This window comes from Schistocerca cancellata, chromosome 1 (assembly GCF_023864275.1).
Source record: "Schistocerca cancellata isolate TAMUIC-IGC-003103 chromosome 1, iqSchCanc2.1, whole genome shotgun sequence".
NCBI classification, from domain to species: Eukaryota; Metazoa; Arthropoda; class Insecta; order Orthoptera; family Acrididae; genus Schistocerca; species Schistocerca cancellata.
This window is the reverse complement of record NC_064626.1, coordinates 539,935,035-539,959,951: the sequence shown is the minus strand read 5'-3', so window position 1 is coordinate 539,959,951 and position 24,917 is coordinate 539,935,035. Positions and strand designations below refer to the sequence as shown.

Below are 24,917 nucleotides of genomic sequence, written 5' to 3'. Positions count from 1 at the left end.
ATTTTCCGCATGAACAACCTCGTTATTCGCCACTGCACTGTGCATTAGAGCTCGTTTCACTGTCTCATGTTGTGGCTTGACTCAGGCCTGTATATTTGTGCGTCAGCTTCTATCTGTTGGCAATGTGTCTTAAAAACGCACTTGAATTCATACTCTTGTACTTGTAGTGATTCCCTACATCCTTCTTTAAATTTACTGTATTAGTCCTGCATCTCATTATAAATATCTGTTACTTTTTTATGTAACTTTTTTTTCCTAATCTACTCTCAACTTTTTATTAACTGTCGTCAAATCTTGACCCAAGAATTGATTAACTGCAACCAGTTTTTTATTATCATCATTTAACAATGATCCAAACAGAGAAATTTTTTGTTGTGCGTGATTCTCTTATTGTTTGTTACTTCAAAGACTTACGTATAGAGAACTTTAAAAATTTATTTAAGAATTTAATACCATTCTCATTGTGGTATCTCTTTAAATGTTTTATGGTGGCTTTATTTATTCACTTTGTCTATTTTAAAATGCCATTGAGGCAAATAATTGCTGTTTGAAGTCTCATAATTTTTGGATCAGCATCTTTCCTCCCAGCTTCATGCTCCCTACCATTTCATTGGTAGCAGATCGTTGTTCTCATACATGGACCTCTGGGTTGCTGACCCAGCATGCTTCTGCAATTAGCATACACAATTTCATTCGCACCAGAATGTGGTTTTGGATAGCGTGTGGCGTAAAAAGAATTACTTTGGTAAGGAAAAAGGATGGTTTTTTGGTGGTCAAAGTATAATGCAAGTTGTTTTTGTTGTAGCTTACTGTAAGGCGGCGTTGGCATGGACAAGTGAGCTATCTTGGTTATACTGAATTTCAACAAAAACCATCTCCTGTACGTGTTGGCTATACACGACTGATGCACAGGAGGCAAATTTACAGAGTAAAGCCAGCATTTACGCAGTGAATTGGACCACCAACGCTGTGTCACAGCTGACAACATTGATAAAGTAGGTGCCCCTGTGATGCATCCAATAGTTTTCCTTCTGTTATGCAGGCGAACATTGACTTGTTGTAGATACCTTCCTCTTCATATTCACAGATCTTATGATCCAGACAAACTTAAATAACTAGTGTAATCATGTTCAGCTCTTACGAACAGTGGACATGAACCTCAATTAAGTCACTGCTACTGAACAATTTTGCAATAAAATCATTCAGTTACAACTTAGTACTACGTTATTAAATTGGCGTCATATCAGCAGTCTGGATAAAATGGTGCTCGTAACTTTTCTTCCTGAAACAGCTACTACGCGGTACGAGCTTGGAATCACAGATGAAGGCTGTGGGTGGAGATTGAAGCATTTCAAGAAATTAAATAATCCGCCTTAGCTAACATTCCAACACATGAATAAACTGTTGATTGAAAGAACTTGAGAAATTATATACCTTTTGTAGTTAGCTGTTTGGTTAGGAAATAGGGCCAAGAGTCTTCAAATTGACCGTTCAGTAATATTTCCAATTGTTTACTCAGTATCGTAAGGCAGATTAAGCAGAATTATAGCTGAAGCCGGTGGTAAGGGTGAGTTTTTGGTTGACATTCCTTTACGATAATTTATCGAATAGGGTCAAAATGATTTAGCCAATCAACATTTTTATCAGCTTCAAAATCGTGATAAGTCATCTGCCTATTAGACTGAGGATATTCGGATGGCCATGTTAACTCTTTGCCTTAACGTCACTGAACAGGAAATATTTAATATTATAACAAATCATCTGACAAGGGAAGACAGATTTCATCCGATAGTAGAGCTTGTTTCCACTGCAATCAGTTAGGTCACCTAGAACACAACTGTTAGTTAGCATGAGTCAAGATTAAAAATATTTCACGCCATTGGTTGGTAGCAGATGGTAGGAATAATAGTTGGTCAAAGAAAGACTCTAATAAGATAAAGACTGTACTGGCGTTGGATTTTCCCCTTGTTTGCGCCATGTTAAACCATAATCCGGCATGTGTCTTGCTGTACTCAGGAAGCAATATTTCTCTGCTTATCAATGGTACTCGTATTGTAAGAATGCACCTAAATTTCCTCCCTTCAAATTAGTTTTCAAGCAATACCGCATGGTCAGTGGGGAACTCCTGGCTGTGGGAGGGGAAGCCAGCCAGCAGGTTTTACTGTTGGCAAGGGGCTGTCCACTGTTACACTGCATTGCTGCGATTTCATAAAGAAGACAGGGTGCATTTTAGATTACATGTGTAAACAGTTTTCTTTTTAATTCAGCCGACAGAAGATACTTGTTGTGCAATCATTATTATATTCAGGCTGTTTGTAACGTACAGGATAAAGTCGTCCCTTTTTAATGTGGTTCATCTGAACGAATTAAAAGTTCAGCAATTCCTTAAATTACTTGATCAATTTCCCGGTGAAATTACCTTCAAGTTAGGGGTCATGAACAAAATGTTGTGTCAAATTCAGCGTACAGATCAAATTCCTGTTCATCTAGTTCTCTATCGATCGTCTTCTCCTACAATGAACGAACTACATAAGAACATAGATGAACTTTCGGCTGATGCGATGATTAGGTCGTGGGTTCCCCCACTGTACGCATCACTTATTTTCCTAATGCCAAAATCCAATGGTTGAAAGTTATTGGCTCTGAATCAAAAGGCAGTTTTGGAATTGGTCCCCTTAGTCTCCACAACTATTTCACTTGGTTTGCTGGATCCCAGTATTTTTCCATTCTTAATCTTAATCACACCTACCATTAGGTTCCGTTGGGATGTTTCACACCCAAGAGAATCGTATCATTTTTGGGTCTATGGTACGAAAACTGAATTTGATCCAATCTACCCCATTATCACGTACTAGAATTTGTTCCATTACAACGATTTCCCTAGCTTTGTCCAACTGCCGCGGCCGTTTTGAAATACCTACTGCATTTGTTTTAGGTGTACTTAAGTTTAGATGCGTTTGCAGTTATCTGTATGAACAGTGAAACTTTTCTGATCATCTTGGTCAAGTTTTGTCCCATTTACGAGAAATCATGTTAACTATACATCGTTCTAGCTTATCCTGTTAGTAAGTCTCCTTTTTGTTGGCACATTGTCTCAGCTGATGGCGTCACGACTGATCAGGATCGGACTATCAATCAATTTCTTCCTCCTAAGAATAAGAAAGGTGTGGCTAGATTTATAGGAATGGCGAATTTTTTTTAGGAAAATTAGTTCTTATTTTGTTCAGCTGGTCGTACCTTTAATCAATTGCTTTTGAAAGGAAAAAAATTGCAGTGAACTGAACCTCAACAACCTCCTTTTGATTCCTGGTCTTGACTGTTCCTCACTTTGTGGACGAGTTTGTTATTCAAACTGATGCATCTAATTCCTGGATAACCACGGTGTTACTTCAGGAGCATAATAGTGAACGAAAGCCAGTCGCCTATGCGTGCCTCATCGATGCAGAAAGCCGTACCTTAGCTGCAACCATATCGGAGGGGTATCTGTAGAGATGACAGACAAACGTGTGGTTCCTGAAGAGGGGCAGCAGCCTTTTCAGTAGTTGCAGGGGCACCGGTCTGGGTAACTGACTGATGTGGCCTCGTAACATTAACCAAAACAGCTTTGCTGTGCTGGTACTGCGAACGGTTGAAAGCAAGAGGAAACTACAGCCGTAATTTTTCCCGAGGGCATGCAGCCTTACTGTATGGTTATATGATGATGGCGTCCTCTTGGGTAAAATATTCCGAAGGTAAAATAGTCCCCCATTCGAATCTCCGGGCGGGGTCTACTCAGGAGGACATCGTTATCAGGAGAAACAAAACTGGCGTTCTACGGATCTGAGCGTGGAATCTCAGATTCCTTAACTGGGTAGCTAGGTTAGAAAATTTAAAAAGGGAAATGGATAGGTTAAAGTTAAATGTAGTAGGAATTAGTGAATTTCGGTGGCAAGAGGAATAAGACTTCTGGTCAGGTGAACACAAGGCCATAAATACAAAATCAAATCGGATTAATGCAGGAATCGGTTTAGTCATGAATAAAAAAAATAGGAGCGCGGGTAAGCTACAAAGAACAGCGTAGTGAACGCATAATTGCAGCCAAGATAGACTTGAAACTTACGCCTACCACAGTAGTACAAGTTTATATGGCAACTAGCTCCGCAGACGACGAAGAGACTGAAGAAATGTATGACGAGATAAAATAAATTATTCATATAATAAAAGGAGACGAAAATTTAATATTCATGGGGGACTGGAATTCGATAGTAGGCAAATGAAGAGAAGGAAAAGTTGTAGGAGAATATGGAATGGGGATAAGGAATGAAAGAGAGAGCATAACTTAATCATAGCTAACACTTCGTTTAAAAACCATGAAAGAAGTTCGTATACGTGGTCGAGGCTGGAGACACTGGAAGGTTTCAGATAGATTATATACTGGTAAGACAGAGATTTAGGAACCAGGTTTTAAATTGTAAGACATTTCCAGGGACAGATGTGGACTCTGACCACAATCTATTGGTTATGAACTGTAGATTAAAACTGAAGAAACTGCGAAAAGGTGGGAAATTAAGGAGATGAGATATGGATAAACTGAAAGAAACAGAGATTGTAGAGAGTTTCAGAGAAAGCATTAGCGAACGATTGACAAGAATGGGCGAAAGAAATACAGTAGAAGAATAACGGGTAGCTTTGAAAGATGAAATTGTATAGGCAGCAGAGGATCAAGTAGATGAAAAGACGAGGGCTAGTATAAATCCTTGGGTAACAGAAGAGATATTGAACTTAATTGATGAAAGGAGAAAATATAAAAATGCAGTAAATGAAGTAGGCAAAAAGGAATACAAACGTCTGAGATCTACAGGAGGTATAAAATGGCTAATCAGGGATGGCTAGAGGACAGATGTAACGATGTAGAGGGCAAGATAGACAGCGCCTACAGAAAAATTAGAGAAACCTCTTGAGAAAAAGAACCACCGTCATGAAGATCAAGAGCTCAGTTGGAGAACCAGTTCTAATCAAAGAAGCAAAAAAATTGGAAATTTGTGGTAAGGTTTTATGGGACCACACTGCTGAGGTCATCGGTCCCTAAACTTATACGCTACTTAATCTATCTTAAAGTAACTTACGCTAAGGACAACATACACACCCATGCCCGAGGGAGGACTCGAACCTCCGACAGTGGTAGCCGCACGAACCGTGACAAGACGCTCTAGACCATGTGGCTACTCAGGGCGGCAGCAAAGAAGGGAAAGCAGGAAGGTGGAAGGAGTTTATAGAAGGTCTATACTAAGGCGATGTGCTTGAGGGCGATATTATGGAAATCGAAGAGGACGTAGATGAAGATTAAATGGGAGATATGATACTGCGTGAAAAATTTGACAGAGCACTGAAAAACCTAAGTAGAAACAAGGTCCTAGGAGCAGACAACATTCCATTAGAGCTGCTGCTAGCCTTGGGAGAGCTAGCCCTGACAAAACTCTACCATCTGGTGAGCAAGATGTATGAGACAGGCGAAATAACCCTCAGACGTTAAGAACAATATAATAATTCCAATCGCAAAGAAAGCAGGTGTTGACAGACGTTAAAATTCCGAACTGTCAGTTTAATAAGTTACGGCTGGGAAATACTAGCACTAATTCTTTACAGGCGAATGGAAAAACTCTTAGAAGCCGACCTCACGGAGGAACAGTTTGAATTCAGTAGAAATGTTGTAGCACGTGAGGCAATACTAACGCTACAACTTACCTTAGAAGATAGGTTAAGGAAAGGCAAACCTAGGAAACCTACGTTTCTAACATTTGTAGATTTAGGGAAGGCATTGTCAATGTTGATTGGAATACTCTCTTTCCAATTCTGAAGGTGGCAGGGATCAAACGCAGAGAGCGAAAGCTATTTACGATTTGTACAGATACCACATGGCAGTTATAAGAGTCGAAAGGCATGAGAGGGAAGCAGTGGTTGGGAAGAGACTGAGACAGAGTTGTAGCTTATCCCCGATGTTATGCAATCTGTATATTGAGCAAGCAGTAAAGGAAACAAAAGAAAAATTTAGACTAGGAATTAAAATCCATGGAGAAGAAATAAAAGCTATGAGGTTTGCCGATGACATTGTAATTCTGTCAGAGACAGCAAAGGACCTGGAAGGGCAGTTGAACTGAATGGACAGTGTCTTCAAAGGAGGATATAAGATGAAAATCAACAAAAGCAAAACGAGGATAGTGGAATGTAGTCGAATGACATCAAGTGATACTGAGGGTATTAGATCAGGAAATTATACACTTAAAGTAGTAAAGGAGTTTTGTTATTTGGAGATCAAAATAACTGATGATGGTCGGAGTAGAGAAAATATAAAATACAGACTGGCAATGGCAAGAAAAGCTTTTGTGAAGCAGAGAAATTTGTTAACATCGAGTGTAGATCTAAGCGTCAGGAAGTCTTTTCTGAAAGTGTTTGTATGGAGTGTAGCCATGTATGTATGTGAAACATGGACGATAACTAGTTTAGACGAGAAGAGAATAGAAGCTTTCGAAATGTGGTGCTACAGAAGAATGCTGAAGATTAGATGAGTAGATCACGTAACTAATAAGAAGGTGTTTTGTGGCACAACTTGACTAGGTGAAGGGATCGGTTGGTAGGACATGTTCTGAGGCATCAAGGGATCACTCATTTAGTTTTGGAGAGCGGAGGGGAGGGTAAAAATCGTAGAGGGAGATGAAGAGATGAATACACTAAGCAGATTCAGAAGGATGTAGGTTGCAGTACGTACTGGGAGATAAAGCAGCTTGCACAGGATAGAGTACCATGGAGAGCTGCATCAAACCAGTCTCAGGACTGAAGACCACAACACAACACAAACCAGGCACTGAAATCGGTGTTGGCCAGGCTCCTTAAAACTGATAAGATCTCACTCTGGATTGTCAGGATTTCTGATTTCTAGCAAGTTGGACCTTTGTGGGGGTACCAGCAATCATATCGTATCATGCTCTTAGTATTATATTCCAGTGTGAAGCGTAAATAACCAAACCATCACAAGCCTGACAGGGAGCTGCGAGTCTTTCTACCGTCGAGAGTGAAACACAGTCCTTATTTGGTGACTTGCGGGAAAGACAGAATCAAGATGCTCAGATAATAAACATGAAAAATCGACTTAGCGGTTGTCAACAGATTTCGGGCTTTTCTATTCACAAAGAAATACTAAAAAACTCCGTCCGAATAGGCCATGAAGGCCCAAATGGTACGTACCGGCCACCGTGTTATCCTTGGTCCACAGGCATCACTGGAAGAGGATGCTGGAAGGGAATATGGAGGGGCATGTGCCAGGACACCGCTCTCCTGGCCGTATGTCAGTTTACGAGACCAGAGCCGCTACTTCTCAATCAAGTAGCTCCTCAGTTTGCCTTACAAGGGCTGAGTGCACCCCTCTTGCCAACAGCGCTCAACAAGCCGGACGGTCAGTCACGTAAATGCTAGCCTAGCCCGACAGCGCTTAACTTCACTGACCTGACGGGAACCGGTGTTACCACTGCGGCAAGGCCGTTGGCTTTGTTAACAAAGATCTTTAGTGTTTCCGTACCCTCTATGATGGGTGATTCAAGATTTGTGTTCCTAAAGAACTGGTTCCAGCTGTCTCCAAGTATTTTCATCAATCCTTGTCCTGGTCACATTTGGTTGCATACAAAACAATCACGAAAATTAGGAAGCATCTAATTTGTTGAATGTATGAAATGTAATCGCAGATGCGAATACGAACAACCATCAGCTGTGTAAAGGAATGACGACCATGAAAATTTTTGTCGGACAGGGACTCGAACCAGGATTTCCCGCTTTAAGCGAGAGATCGCCTTAACCGCTTTAGCCACCTGGTGCACGACTCACGGTCAGACCCAAACTTCGTTCCTGCGTCACAACCTGTACTCGTACATACATTATGTAGTTCCCGTACAGGGGAGGACATTTTAATTGAAATTCTAAGTTGGTCTGCAACTTGTCATCAAGGTTATATCCCCAGTATGTTTTCTCATCCAGGTCAGAGTTACCAAGAAAAATGAGAGAACACATGAAGAAGCTGCTGAACTGAAAACTATATATTACTTAAAATTGTCCCATAATGTGCGGGGTGGGAGAGCGGGGTGGGGACGGAATTTGGCTCCGCTTGTGTTAAAATCGGGCCTTCTGTTCATTACTCCTCTCTGCACTTCGTAGCCTAGCGGCGGGTTCGATGGCATCCCGTGAGGGGTAGCCAGACAACCGCGGACTTGCGCAACGGACTCCTTCGCCATGACGTCACTCGCGCCAGAGCGACACACAGAGATGTCCAGAGGCGCTTCACACAGAAAGCATCTCAGGATGTACCTCAGAACTGATTTAACCTAATACAGGCTCCCTCTTGGTCTGTGTGTTTGCCTGCTGTTCTTGGGTTGGTCACCAAGGACCGAGGTCCACATTTTCTTGTTGTGGATGGCTGTGGAACGTGTGCCTTCCGTATTTGAAGAACTACCAGTGCCCTTTGCCTTTGTCATCGCTGGGTTAGTGTCATTGCAGTCGACACATTTATAATTGCTACCGGTTTACTTTTCGGGTGCTGAGCTATACTATACTTTACTATATAGTCAAGGACTGGAGTAGAAAGAAAAATGGGGAATACCTTCTTTTACTTGTGACTGTAGTCCCAGTCGTAGCTCTTGTTCTTTGAGAGAGGAATTGATGTAAAGACCGAGTATGGGTTCTCGTGTTTGATTATGTCCAGCTTTGACTAACGACATTTATTTTACTCTTAGCCTCCATTGTGGATCAGTATAACCTTTGAGTGTCTTATTCTATCTTTCATATTAATGCATAACATTGCCACCTTTCTTAAACATTACTGACTCACAGTTAAAACCTGAACGGACCTTATAATTATTTATGTTGTTTTCATCTTGTAGCTATGTGTTTGAATTTTACCTCGCGTATTGTTTAGTTTACTTAATGAGCTGAATGAAGGGACCAAGCGATATCTGGACCAAATTCAAGCAGAGCGGAGACTAAATAAGCTTTGCAGAGCAGAGCCTAAACAATACTCAAATGGGTATGTTTCATTTCCTTAAAATTAGTTTTTTTTTATTGTTTAAATGTTGTTAAAGTTATTCTGTTACAGTTTAATTATCATTTTCATACTCAGACCCGATAAATGCTTTGCATTTGTTTTTATTCCTCATTTTGTCAATGCTGAAATGCTGATGATCAAATAAATGTTGTTCAAGATCTTTCAATTTTTTGCTTAGCGTGTTACTACCCCCAGATCCATGTTTCCTACCATTTCAGCGTTATTATACAAGCTGATGGAGCGTAGGACATAACCGTTATTTTTTCGTATTTGACGTCTCTAGATGGGTTTTTGTGTGTGGGATAAAGGTATGTACCTATTCTGACAGAGTTTTGAGCCTGATAAGAGAGGTTAGACTGACGACCAAAAAAAAAAAAAAAAAAAGAGAGATTAGAAGAGACGATCCGTAAAGCAAAACTTTAGCTACAAATCTCATTATGACGGATGAGTTATGGATAGTCAACAACTTCTGAATCTGAAATGTAAATTTTAAGAATAATATGTATTTTAAAGTATACAATAATCATTTACGGTGAATCTTATGATATGTGTGCTTTAATACTATGACACAGAGATTCACTGCTCGCTTTAATAGTATGACACAGTGATTCACTGCTCAAATTATAGCACGCTAAAACCACATCAGGTTTTTTCCTGAATTACGTTTTCCGTTTTTTCGGTATTCCACAGTTTCTCGCAGAAATGTCATGAACCTAGATCACCCAGAGAAGACTGTCATACACGTAAATAGCCGTTTCGATACAGCTATTTTCACTCTTAATGTTTTACTCCATTTTTCTGGTATTTCGAAAAACACTGTTTTTAAATGAGACATTGTCTTCTATTTAATTAATCCGTGTGTTCCTACACTTTTGCTGTAACGGCGGAAGAGTAATTCAGGGAACTCGGATTCCTGATCCAGCTGCCACAGGTGACTCTTTTTTTTATTTTATTAGGTGTATTTACTTACTTTCTTAAGCGCCTAAATCTTTTTTCAGCTCAGTGTCTGTTTGGGAAGAAGGTCAGAACACGTTCATATCGCATCAAAAGTACTCAGTACGCCGTCTGACGTTCTACAGTATAATAAACTCCACCAAATCTTGCACAGTATTCTGCCACACATCTCCTGAAACATGCGTTAGCGCTGGTGTGATATTAGTTAAGAAGCCAGTTAAGAAGAAATGGACCACAATATTCCTCTAAACACATAAATCCGCATTCCTAGAAGTACTTTTTATGCTGATCATAATTATTAATATTTAAGAGTTGTAAAACTAACACACTAACTGCAGTGTTATACCTAGGATGTTTAACTATTTATTTAAAATACTTCTCTCAGTAAATTATTTTTATCGTACTCTTGAGAATAAATTGAGTTTCTCCCTCAACACTTCTTTGGATTCAGCAACTTTTGTTACACGATAGACGATGGGGTGAGCTCTAAACTGAAATATATCATACAACAAGTCGCTAAGAACGAAGAAAATACAGTAAAAGCAAAGAGAAGAGAACAGAAACTGTTAACTTCCATCGTGATTTCGAACCTATAAGGAGTGGTATGACCTTCTTCTTTTCATTTCTAATCAGAAAAAATAACTTTTATACACAAAATTCTCGTTGTAGATACTTTAGGAAATCATTTCTTCTTCTTTCCGTTTCCTTGGGGAAAAAGCAATAAGATTTCAGATGGAGAAGAAAACGATGTTCTGCGATGCTTAAGTTGATTTGGGGTAGAACCGAAATTCTCTGGCGAATAGTAGACATCAGTTAAAGAAGGAATTTTATTTTTCAGTGTGCAATGGAATCCTTTATAGTGGCCTGACCTAATTTGTGTTCCACTACAATTTTTACTTTTTTTTTACACCTAAGCTTATAATCTTCTATGATATGTACTACAATATTGTATAGTGTCTCCTGTTTCTTGTCTTTATAATTATGTCACTGTCAAGATGCTGAAAGGAGAAGAGAGTAAGTTCTCAGTTTTATGCAGAATACATCACATGAAATTTAAGTTTCTCATTTCCAGTCAAATTTTTATTCACTATCCTGTTGTCAACTGACGAATCAGGCCATGTTCTATTAATGTGAGCTCATACGCATGATCTGTATGAAGCTTCACTTCTCAAATTCAACATAATTTCCTGTGTTCCGTGAGCAGTTCATGTCCTTCCTGTAAACCTCCCACATGCGCTGAAACGAACAAACGTCAGTTAAGGGATGTGTTATTTAGATAAGTCGTAGCTCAGGAAGTCTCCATCACTCACTTGCATCTTCTCTCCCCGAGTATTTATGCTACTATTACTTTAAGAGAAAAAGACTGAATAATCAACGGAAGGATAACGTTCTACCAGTAGGGGCGTGGACTGTCAGAAGCTTGAACGGTAGGGAAACTATAAAGTCTGAAAAGGGAAATGCAAAGGCTCAATGTGGATGTAGTAGGGATCAGTAAAATGGAGTGGAAAGAAGACAGATGATTATAGGGTAATATCAACAGCAGCAGAGACCGGTATAACAGGAGTAGGATTCGTAATGAATAGGAAGGTAGGGCAGAGAGTATGTTTCTGTGAACAGTTCAGTGACAGGGTCGTCCTTATCAGAATCGACAGCACACCAACACCGACAACGATAGTTCAGGTATACATGCCGACGTCGCAAGCTGCATATGAAGAGATAGACAAAGTGTATGAAGGGTAATATAGGGTAAAGGGTAATATAGTATGTAAAGGAGAGATGTAAATCTAATAGTCATGCGGTACTGGAATGTAGTTGTAGGGGAAGGAGTAGGAGAAAAGGTTACATAAGAATATTAGCTTGGGACAAGGAATGAGCGAGGAGAAAGACTAATTGAGTTCTGTAACAAGTTTCATCTAGTAATAGCAAATAATTTTTCAAGAATCACATGAGGGGGAGGTATACTTGGAAAAGGCCGGGTGATACAAAAAGATTTCAGTTAGATTACATCATAGTCAGACAGTGATTCCGAAATCAGATACTGGATTGTAAGGTGTATCCGGGAGCAGATATACTCAGATCACAAGATAGTAGTGATGAAAAGTATGCTGAAGTTCAAGACATTAGTCAGGAATAATCAATACGCAAAGAAGTTGGATACGGAAGTACTAAGGAATGACGAGATACGGTTGAAGTAATCTAAGCTGTAGAACAGCAATAAGGAGTAGCTCAGTAGGCAGTACAGTTGAAGAGGAATGGACATCTCTAAAAAGGGCAGTCACAGAAGATGGGAAGGAAAACATACGTACAAAGAAAGTAACTGCGAAGAAACCAAGGGTAACAGAATAAATACTTCAATTGATCGAAGAAAGGAGGAAGCACAAAAATGTTCCGAGAAACTCAGGAATACAGAAATTCATGTCGCTGAGGAACGAAATAAATAGGAAGTGCAGGGAAACCAAAACGAAATGGCTGCAGGAAAAATGCGAAGGCATCGAAAAAGAAATGTTTGTCGGAAGGACTCAGTCAGAACAAGCTTCGGTAACATTAAAAGCAAGGGTGGTAACATTAAGAGTGCAACGGGAATTCCACTGTTAAATGCAGAGGAGATAGCGGATACGTGAATAGAATACATTGAAAGCCTGTATGAGGGGGAATATTTGTCTGATTTGATAGAAGAAGAAACTGGAATCGATATAGAAGAGATAGGTGACCCAGTATTAGAATCAGAATTTAGCTTTGGAGGACTTAAGATCAAATAAGGCAGAAGAGGTAGACAATATTCCATCGGAATTTCTCAAATCAATTGGGGATGTGGCAAGAAAACGGCTGTTCACGTTGGTGTGTAGAATGTATGAGTCTGGCGAAATACCATCTGACTTTCGAAAAAGCATCATCCACACAATACCGAAGACGGCGACAGCTGGCAAGTGTGAGAATTATCGCACACTCAGCTTAATAGCTCATGCATCTAAACTGCTTACAAGAAAAATATACAGAAGAATGGAAAAGGAAATTGAGGATGCAATGGATGACGATCAGTTAGGCTTTAGGAAAGGTAAAGGCACGAGAGAGGCAATTCTGACTTTGCAGTTAATAATGGAAGCAAAACTAAAGAAAAATCAAGACACGTTCATAGGGTTTGTCGACCTGGAAAAAGCGTTCGATAATGTAAAATGATGCAAGATGTTCGAAATTACTAAAAAAGTAGGGGTAAGCTATAGGGAGAGACGGGTCATGTCCAATATGTACAACAACCAAGAGGGAATAATAAGAGTGAACGACCAAGAACGAAGCACTCGTATTAAAAAGGGTGTAAGACAAGGCTGTAGCTTTTCGACACTACTGTTCAGTCTGTACATTGAGGAAGCAATGATGGAAATAAAAGGACGGTTCAGGAGCGGAATTAAAGTCAAGGTGAAAGAATATCAATGGTACGATTCGCTGATGACATTCCTATCTTCAGTGAAAGTGAAGAAGAATTACATGATCTGCTGAATGGAATGAACAGCCTAATGAGTACAGAGTACGGATTGAGAGTAAATCGAAGAAAGACGAAGGTAATGAGAAGTAGCAGAAATGAAAACAGCGAGAAACTTAACACCGGGATTGATGGTCATGAAGTAGATGAAGTTAAGGAATTCTGCTACCTATGCAGTAAAATAACCAATGACGGACAGAGCAAGGAGGACATCAAAAGCAGACTAGCAATGGCAAAAAGGGCATTCCTGGCCAAGAGAAGTCTACTAATATCAAATATCGGTCTTAATTTGAGGAAGAAATTTCTGATAAATTACTTGTGGAGTAGAGCATTGTATAGTAGTGAAACATGGACTGTGGGAAAACCGAAACGGAAGATAAATGTTCAAATGTGTTCAAATCTTATGGGACTTAACTGCTAAGGTCATCAGTCCCTAAGCTTACACACTACTTAACCTAAATTATCCTAAGGACAAACACACACACCCATGCCCGAGGGAGGACATGAACCTCCGCCGGGATCAGCCACATATTCCATGACTGCAGTGCCTAGACTGCTCGGCTAATCCCGCGCGGCGAGACGGAAGATAATCGAAGCATTTGAGATGTGGTGCTACAGACGAATGTTGAAAATTAGATGGACTGATAATGTAAGGAATGAGGAGATTCTGTGCAGAATCTGAGAGGAAATGAACATGTGGAAAACACTGATAAGAAGAAGGGACAGGATGATAGGACATCTGTTAAGACATGATGGAATGACTTCCATGGTACTAGAGACAGCTGTAGAGGGCAAAAACTGTACAGGAAGGCAGAGCTTGGAATACATACTGAAAATAATTGAGGACGTAGGGTGCAAGTGCCACTCTGACATGAAGAGGTTGGCACAGGAGAGGAGTTCGTGGCGGGCCGCATCAAACCAGTCAGAAGACTGACGACCAAAAAAGAAAATTACTTTAAGTTAACATTTTTTAGAAAGGCTACGTCTCGTAATGCTTGTCAACATTGCTACATCGTAATAGTCCCAAATTATTTTCATTGTACTTAAAAAATAGTTTTATTATCAAAATTCTATCAGTTACTAATTGCTGTTGGAGAGCTGCATATTTAAATGCTGTGCACAGGGTTGTACCGTATGTCGTGAAGCGTAATTTAGGTGCAAGTCCCAAGCGTTGTTTCACACACTTCTCCCCTTCGGTAGTGAGCTCGGCATGTCCATGATGCAGAACAAAGCGCACTGCTACGTTCATATTTCCTCTGAACTTTCTCCACTCAGAACTACAGAACACGATTAGCTTAGTTCTGCAACTTCCTACAGGACTGCACTACAATTATGCTTTCATGTTAATACTGTTTATAGCGTCATGATAACACAAACCTATGTACCTAGTAGCCAGTATCTTAAATGTGATCAAGTTTTTCATAATACTACAAAAGATTATGATTTACTTAGTTCTTTCAAGTTTACAGAAGGCGCTCAGCCGCGATATTGTGAAAGTTGATGGTAAAAGTTTAGAGATAGTGGAATACACTTCTGCTGTTGGGTAGCGTGGTGCTTCGATGCATGATGTTTCAGCTATTTAGTCATCGCTTCTACGATTTAGATTTAGTATCTACATGTTTATTTGCAATCCGGAGACTCACGCATACTGTAATATAAATCGCCACAACATACCTATGTTCTGTATAACGCCGGCATGAAACATTAATATTTTGAACAACTTCGAGCAGGGCAAGACTAGATTGGACACTTCTTCAGTTCCATTGACAGATAGTGAGGGTATACTGGTCCGTTTCCCACATATAAAAATAATGCATACATATATTTCAGTTATGAATTCATTTGCTTGGATATCACATTAACTAATAAGCCGTAAGTGATCTTTATGGATACTTCATGGAACAAAGGTTGACTGGTATACTATCAACATAGGCTTGTTTCACATTTACAGGAAACATTTAAATTTTCACACTACAGTTGTTTCTGGTGGTTTTTCAGTGTGTAGCACATTCATTGAGTTCTTCAGGTCTGCCTCTCTGGTGCCTTTTCAGTTGCTGCTATGTAGATAGTAGAGCAAATTCAGTAAGCCGTACGCCCCATTCAAGACCTGCGAAGAAAACAAAAATATAAATATAATGAAATCACTTCGCGATTCACATGACAATAAGCCTAAGAAAAGATTAGGTGCTCACTTTCTTCCAACAGAACAAAAGTTACAGCAACCACATACACACTACAAGCCAAAAATCTCGGGAACTCTCACGTAAAAACACAATGGCGCTAATTAGTGCTCTTGACAAGCTGGAGGGGTTTTAGAAAATTTGGAGTAAATAATATTAGTTCACTTTTTATAATATTTGTCTATACATCAGCAATTCATATACTTGCTCTTGATCAGTTTCGAAAGATTACATACACAACATGTTCCTAAATTCCTTGTCTGCTCGAACGTGTAGAGATTGGAGTCCACTGATTACACTCCTGGAAATTGAAATAAGAACACCGTGAATTCATTATCCCAGGAAGGGGAAACTATATTGACATATTCCTGGGGTCAGATACATCACATGATCACACTGACAGAACCACAGGCACATAGACACAGGCAACAGAGCATGCACAATGTCGGCACTAGTACAGTGTATATCCACCTTTCGCAGCAATGCAGGCTGCTATTCTCCCATGGAGACGATCGTAGAGATGCTGGATGTAGTCCTGTGGAACGGCTTGCCATGCCATTTCCACCTGGCGCCTCAGTTGGACCAGCGTTCGTGCTGGACGTGCAGACCGCGTGAGACGACGCTTCATCCAGTCCCAAACATGCTCAATGGGGGACAGATCCGGAGATCTTGCTGGTCAGGGTAGTTGACTTACACCTTCTAGAGCACGTTGGGTGGCACGGGATACATGCGGACGTGCATTGTCCTGTTGGAACAGCAAGTTCCCTTGCCGGTCTAGGAATGGTACAACGATGGGTTCGATGACGGTTTGGATGTACCGTGCACTATTCAGTGTCCCCTCGACGATCACCAGTGGTGTACGGCCAGTGTAGGAGATCGCTCCCCACACCATGATGCCGGGTGTTGGCCCTGTGTGCCTCGGTCGTATGCAGTGCTGATTGTGGCGCTCACCTGCACGGCGCCAAACACGCATAAGGCAGAAGCGACTCTCATCGCTGAAGACGACTCGTCTCCATTCGTCCATCCATTCACGCCTGTCGCGACACCACTGGAGGGGGGCTGCACGATGTTGGGGCGTGAGCGGAAGACGGCCTAACGGCGTGCGGGACCGTAGCCCAGCTTCATGGAGACGGTTGCGAATGGTCCTCGCCGATACCCCAGGCGCAACAGTGCCCCTAATTTGCTGGGAAGTGGCGGTGCGGTCCCCTACGGCACTGCGTAGGATCCTACGGTCTTGGCGTGCATCCGTGCGTCGCTGCGGTCCGGTCCCAGGTCGACGGGCACGTGCACCTTCCGCCGACCACTGGCTACAACATCGATGTACTGTGGAGACCTCACGCCCCACGTGTTGAGCAATTCGGCGGTACGTCCACCCGGCCTCCCGCATGCCCACTATACGCCCTCGCTCAAAGTCCGTCAACTGCACATACGGTTCACGTCCACGCTGTCGCGGCATGCTATCAGTGTTAAAGACTGCGATGGAGCTCCGTATGCCACGGCAAACTGGCTGACACTGACGGCGGCGGTGCATTAATGCTGCGCAGCTAGCGCCATTCGACGGCCAACACCGCGGTTCCTGGTGTGTCCGCTGTGCCGTGCGTGTGATCATTGCTTGTACAGCCCTCTCGCAGTGTCCGGAGCAAGTATGGTGGGTCTGACACACCGGTGTCAATGTGTTCTTTTTTCCATTTCCAGGAGTGTATATACTGACATGAATATGAACTCACTTCAAAAGTTGGACCTTTTCACTGTTACAGGAACACCACTTCAAAAGGTGGACCTTTTCACTGTTACGAGAACAAACATTTAAAACATTGTGTTTTACTGGTTTATTCTGTGAATGACTGTCAGTCATTTACTGTGACTATTAATTACTGTTTTCCTAGTAGACTAATTAACACAATTAGGTACCGATTTCGGTAAAAGAAATGTTACAAGGCAACTCGTTTCACTGTTACAGCAACAAATGATCTCCAGTGCGGACGTACAGTATTTACGTGTCACGTAACACGATCTGCATACCTTCTCCCACGGCTGTCTCGCACCGCGCTCCAGTACAAGACAGTTTACTATTGGCTACAGGAGTGATTTTGCTGTTTTCACTATACTTTACATCGGTTTCGCTCACCTGGATCAGCATCTGCTTGGACAGTGTGCACGTCTTGCCCACCTTGATCACTATCGGGCGCACAGTCACCATCATGAAGATGCCCAGGCTGCGTTTGAAGCGAGCGTCACTGTTGACCCAGCCGCAGCTGAAGGCGGAGTACATCAGCCTCTCACTCTGAAACGGGTTTGTTACTTCGGTTACGCACAGGAACGACTGTACGGACGACATTACAGAGTGTTGTGCTTAGTTAAGATGGGTAAACGCTATATGGTCGGTCACTATTATGCGCACGGGTAATATGTTCTAGAACAAGTACGAGCTTGGGAGCGGAAAGGCACGCTACGAGAGTAGCATGCGCAGGTGCATGACCACATGCGCTTTTTTCCTCCTTCTTTCCGGACTTGTCGTACAATGGGCAAGCCTGAATTCTCAGGAGATGTAACTGTTCGTGGATGTTTGTCTGTGATGGTATGGCATTATTGGCCGAGAGACCCCGTCTGGGGTTGCTTGGCTGCTGGGTCAAGTCTTTCCAACCAATGCGAGTTCGGCGATTTGCGCATCTCTATGATGAAGGTGGATGAAGCGATTAGAACAATACAAAAGTCCAGAAACCAGCAAAGAAAACCTCCGAGCCGGCCGGGAATCTATCCACGGAATCCGGCATCTAAACACAGCGACGCTAACCACTTTAGCACGATCTGCGAACTATCTTTAGATATCCTGCAACCAGTTAATTGCATGTGGAATGAAATCACTTTCATCTCTTTTTTCCGTAAGACAAAACTCATTGCACTGATAATGTTAGTAAAAAATCTATACTTTTTTTTCCTTTTTCCTCTCGCTGATAATCGGATACGAACTGTAACCCAGGCGAAGAGCCTAAACCTTAGTTATTTCTAACTGGGGTCAAACTCAGGCTCCATTGTAAGCAACTGGTATCTCGGCAGCTTCTTGTCCGGTTGGGCTTGTCTGACTATTGTAATTGCATTATCTACACATTTATTTCGTTATTTACTTTTTTCCTGGTAACCACCTTTCATAAAAATACGAGTATAAAAATTATTTAAGAATAGCAGTACCCGACGAGACCGAGTTTCTTTTCTACAAATGGCAACTTTTACAAGAAGCAACATAAAACATGTTAGTATACACATCAAAAAATGTTTTCCATCACCTCGGTTCCGAGAGTTCCGAAATCTGTACAGAAAGTTAATTGCTGAGATTAAATTATATGATTCAGGTTTTCAGGTCGTTTTCGCTGTCGGAATCTTTTAAAAAATTTACACTGATATTGCTGCAGACTGTCAACTGCTTGGTGCTCTCTGACAGACAGCACGTTAAGGCATCCAAATTCCTCACAAACAGTTAAAAATTTGCAACTGGGAATTTAAATACACTTACAATTACAGTGGCTTATTTTTCAGTATTAATTCACCAGCACACACATCTGTTTGTTGCTCACTACAAAATCTACTTGGCTCAGTGTTTTTTATCTTGTGTTCCGTCTCAATAAGCGTAACTCCTTCCTTTCCCATATTGGTTGTACGTGAGTAAGGTGCTAGACAGTGGTCTTTTATATTTATTTACAATTCTACTGTCTACGAATGGGCATGAATCGGTTTTTCTATTATACTCAAGTTGAAACACGCAGCTTTGCGGGTCACTTCTGTTATTCTTGTTGCAGGCAGCTGCGAGCTACGGTTTTCTTTCCCAATCATTGGTTACAATCTTTCGCTCAAAGGATGTGTTGATTATGATTAAAACTGGAGCTCAATCAGCTGTAAATTCAGTATAGAATACGACAGTGTCTCTGTATCACATGATTGTTATTTCCGTTACCAAAAGATTTATTATTAAATTTGTTGCAATCCATCTTCTATCAAAATTTTGTTTGCTGTTCCCTTTCCTTATTCTTAAGCATAGACCGATTGTATTTATGGCCATATGAAGGTAATTTTTTTTCCTTTGGTAGATCATTTATCTTACATCGTCCACAAATCTGTACCAGCACATGCATCTACATACGTCTCAGCGTTTGGCGAAAGGTACATTGTCCAACAGCATCATTTCTACCCCTTTCCTATCCCACGCGCAACTCTCACATGGGAAGTAGGACTCTCGTTATGCCTACGTTCGTTCCAGAGGGAGTATACTCTGTTGAAACGAGAACACAAGGAGGCGTGGAGAGGAGTTACCAGATGCCGCAACGCAACGCAACGCGGTCGTAACATATTTCATTAAACGCGCGCCAACATATAAATTGTTCACTGCACAAAGATGGAGCTGGTAAAAATGTGTTCTGAAAACGCAGCACTGTGTGTTCTTAATTTAGTTTTATTTATGGCAAGAACTTTTAATGGTGTGCGGATATATAACAAAACCGCTTTTCCTGACAATGTTACTGAATTTTCGACACTTTTTGGTACTGTATTTAAACGATTATGCTGTGGGAATGAAGTCTTAAGAGTAAATTATAGTTTTATCTTCTCCGAACAGGATTTCTGTCAGCCACCCGTAACACACACCAGAACAGTCAACTGTGTATGCAAAATTCTTTTTCTGCTTCTACTCTCCGTGGAAGAGAAATATCCCACTAATTTAAGGTTCATGTATGTTACAACGACCACGATACTCTCAAATTCGTCCAGGAAGTTTATGTACATCTATCTTCCTTTTCGACATAAGAACTTTTCACTATTACATATTGACTCGAGAAGTGACCAAAATTAACTTTATTCTCAAGTAGGAATCTGTTTCCATAGTTTTCTACCAACATTATCGTCTTAATTTTTCGTGTCTGTCCAAGATTTACAAGTGAATTTTATCCCCAGCCAATACTGTCATTCCGTCTAAATGTAGACGAAATGACAGTATTGGCTGGGGATAAAATTCACTAGTAAATCTTGGACAGATACATTCAGTGGAATGTTAAATGAACTTCAGACAATCGTTTTAGCAGTGTTTGATTTATATGTAAATACGGTGTTTTCTCAATACTCTTTCAATCTTTCCTTTCGCTTTACTAACAGAAATCCTTACTTTTTAGACTCCATGAATTCATATGCCATCTTCTGTAATGATATCACATAGGTACATTTACTTGCTTAATTTTGGCCTTACACATACCTACAATTGCACTATAAAATGTCGAATCTAAACACGTCCAGTTGTCTAAATTTCCAGTTATTTTATTCGAGTAACCAGTTTCATCACTGCATTACGCTTTCTTCAAGTCCCCTGACCGACATGTGCGAGGAATCTCACCTCTGGTCCATTCAAAATAGGTGCGAGCATTCAGTGGATCGAAGGGATCGCTGTGTTGCGAAGAAATCTACGGGTACCAGCCACTGAAGGCTGGACCAATGGTGGGATTCTTCTTACACGTAGCTCAGGAGGCCTGAAGATGGCGTAATGTAGCGTTTAAATTAGTTACTCAAATAAAATAACAACTGGAAATTTAAACGGCTGAGGGTCTTTTGATTCGACTTCTATACTGAAGAGTCAAGGTCAGCAACCACCCGTATCCTGTATAAAGATGGGCTTATAGAGATATGTTTGCATTAGGTTCATCAGTATTTTCTTCAGCTAGCCCAGATACATTTTCAGCTTCCTTTCTTTGAGGATTGAAGGGAAAGTCTTGAGGGTCCAATCTGCAGGAGAATATTTCCTAATCATAATTTGGTTGTTTTGGGGAAGGAGACCAGACAGCGTGGTCATCGGTCTCATCGGATTAGGGATGGATGGGGAAGGAAGTCGGCCGTGCCCTTTCATAGGAACCATCTCGGCATTTGCCTGGAGTGATTTAGGGAAATCACGGAAAACCTAAATCAGGAAGGCCGGACGCGGGATTGAACCGTCGTCCTCCCGAATGCGAGTCCAGTGTCTAACCACTGCGCCACCTCGCTCGGTGACCTAATCATAAGTGAAAATTGAATATTCAATGAACTGTGAATGAAGCCCGACAAACAGGCATTACATACGTTGATCAAAACTGATGGTACATTGAGAATGGCCAGTTTCTAGCTGAAATCTAGATCTGACAATAAAATTTCGAAAGGACAACTGACAGCTGAAATCTATTATTCACAAGTCAATAACAGTCGCTGCATGCAGCAGCCTCTGAATGGAGGGTAACCTGATCTTAAAATTACTCAGTCACAGTTTGCAATGTCTAGTAATCCTTTTTCCTGTCTTCACCGAAAGGTGACACCCTTGCGGAGATCGTTGCCTCGTAACAGCCGACACCAAATTGCATACTTAGAATTGATTTTATGGGATTTTCTAGTCGCTTAGCGAACTACACTATCTGATCAAAACTAGCGGTCCCTTCGCCTTTATGACGGCTTTAATTCTGCTGGGGACACTTTCAGTGAGTGTGTGAATGGGCATGGAGGAATGGTAGCCCATTTCTCCTTAAGAACCGAAACTTTTTTTGGGCGCTGGGTTGTGCAGTGAAGCCGCCGATCTAACTCATCCAAAAGATGAATCAGGGCGGGTCTCTCAATTTCAGGAATGCAATTATCCCAAAACATTTTCTCAAAATTGCTGCTTTATGACAGGGTGCATTCGTGCTGATACAAGCATCGTCTCTGAACTGTTCCTCTATTGTACGCAGCACACAATGCTTTAAATGTATTCATATCCTTTCGCATATAGCGTTTTCTTAAGCGCGTTAAGGGGACCACAGGGCAACCAGGAGGGACACCTCAATACCCTAAGAATAGCTCTTCCGAACTTTACTGTTGGCCCCACACATCATGGAGTTGGTCACCCCGGTGTTCGCCAAACCCAGATACTTCTACCGGATTGCTACAGGGTACAGCGTGATTCATCACTCCAAATCACTCGTTTCCAGTCATAAACTGTCCTGTGATGGAGCTCCTTACATCACCTCGAGCGTTGCTTGGCGATCACTACAGGGATTTGCGGCTTATGACGTGATGCTCGACCTTTGTAACCCATTCTTTCCAACTCCCCTACGCACACTCGTCGTGCTAGCTGGCGGTATGGCACTATGGGACTCACAAGTGATTCCTTCCGCTGGTTTCATCCGACTTTTTACAACCGACCTCTCCAATGCTTGACGGTCCCTTTGTGTCAGCACGTGAGATATACTTAGACTAAGTTTAACTGTGTTGTTGTCCGCCCCTGGTAGCTGAGTGGTTGCCGGCACGGTAGCTCAGCGTGTTCGGTCAGAGGGTTAGTTGCTCTCTGTACTAAAAAAAACTGAGTGAACATATCAACGATGAACCTGAACAGGTGTCATGGACGTCCGCCCCGGACACATGCAACGAACAATAACGAACAAACTGGGATAAAAAAAATAAAGTGGTCAGCGTGACGGAATGTCATACCTAACGGCCCGGGATCGATTCCCGGCTGGGTCGGGGATTCTCTCCGCTCAGGGACTGGGTGTTGTGTTGTCCTCATCATCATCAATTCATCCCCATCGACACGCAAGTCGCCGAAGTGGCGTCAACTCGAAAGACTTCCACCAGGCGAACGGTCTACCCGACGAGAGGCCATAGCTACACAGCATTTTTATTTTACAGTGTTTGTTCTTTCGAATTCCATTTCATAGTCACATCACCAACAGTTGACTTGGCAGATTTAAAAGGGTTGAAATGTCCCTGATGGATTTGTTACTCAGGTAACGTCCAGTGACTAGTTCAAATCGAAGTCACTGAGCTCTACCGAACGACTAAGTTTGCCGACACTGATTCTCTATTGACGACACAATGCACCCACCTTCTTTTATACAGGTGGGTTACCTTCTTGTGACATCTGTTGATCAATTCCGCCTTACATAGAGGTGTCCGAGTTCTTTTGACCGATAGTGTGTAGTTATGTCTAGAAGCCGCAGACGTGCTCCGTACTGGGCAGAAGGCAGCTGAATAGTGCAATTCGAAAATTAGATGTGATATAAGTTCCTGAGTTGGCAAACACAATTTTCAAATGTACAAATGAAGACAGCACAGCGATTGTGCTCTATCCCACTAATGAGATACACTGTAGCAGATATGGAGTAACAACACGTAGGATACATATACACATGCAAACTCTATAGGTTAATTTTTTTTTATTTTGTTCGTATTGTCGCAGAAGTTAAATAAAAACAAGCCCTATCTCTCGATTCCAATAACAGATTTCGGAAGGATTCCTTTGGGTGCAAGGTAAATACCGTAACTCGTAACCTTTTATTTATTTATTGGTTTATTTAACCTGATAATACTAATCAGACTTTCTACGTATCATAAATTAAAAGACCAAGAAACGTAGCTGGGAGAATACATTTAATGGAAGGAAAAGTGATCCTACAAGTGGTATTTCCGGAAACTTTATGGAAGAGACAGAAAGAAGTGTTTCACTTCTTAAAAGTAACAGACCGTTTAATTGTGAGCAGAGAGCGTCTTATTCCAGAGACGGACAACAGCAACACAAAATAATGTTGTTTTATAGTTGGACACAGCTAGAGTACTAGATAAGTGAGGCCTTGTGTTGAATTACTTAATCTCCGATACAAAGCACTGGTGTTCTTGTGCACCGAGCACCGATGAAGTAAGCACAGGGTTCGACAGTCACCTAACTGGGCATTTGAAGCACTGACTGGGTGAAACAGATGGACAGCGCAGACAAGCATACATTGTTAGTTCTCACTCGTTCCGTGTTGGATTAACTGGAGCTTCGGTAGATCGAGTGATTGCAGAAGTTTGCGTTCCACACCCCATGGAAATATGTTCCGAAATTTTTCAAGCACATAGAGGCAGTCGGAATTGTCTCTGCATAAGGTGGCCGTGTTTTCTGCCCTGTTGAGAAGGTCACGCAGATTCTTTAATATTTTTGATAAGTTCTGTCAAATACTGTCGGGAAGAATAGGAGGCAATTGTAAGCGGAATTCGTAACTTATTAATTTCTGGTGGGATTCTAAAATTACTTGAGACTTTTTTTCATTTCGTTTAAGTCACAGATATTGAGCCCACCTTACAACTGAAGACAGATCGTCATTCAAGTGGAAGATAGTAGTATTGATTCTTGGGTAACACTGAAGATCGTCGAAATGGACATGATACCTGCAGGAGGACAGATGCGATGAGATGTCATTGACAAAGAAACTGATAACTTTGGCACTCT

General features: G+C 41.4%; 1 protein-coding gene across 1 annotated transcript in view; it reads right to left on the bottom strand.

Annotated features, from left to right (window-relative positions):
- Nucleotides 1-15,397: 15,397 nt before the first annotated feature.
- Nucleotides 15,398-24,917, bottom strand: part of LOC126188954 (odorant receptor Or1-like) — a 248,796-nt gene continuing 239,276 nt past the window's right edge. Inside the window, exons 6-7 of the mRNA XM_049930750.1 lie at nucleotides 17,805-17,960; nucleotides 15,398-15,603 (exon numbers count right to left, since the gene is read on the bottom strand). Coding sequence (XP_049786707.1) covers nucleotides 15,544-15,603; nucleotides 17,805-17,960 — 216 coding nt within the window. The 3' untranslated portion in view covers nucleotides 15,398-15,543. The remainder of the gene's footprint in view (nucleotides 15,604-17,804; nucleotides 17,961-24,917) is intronic.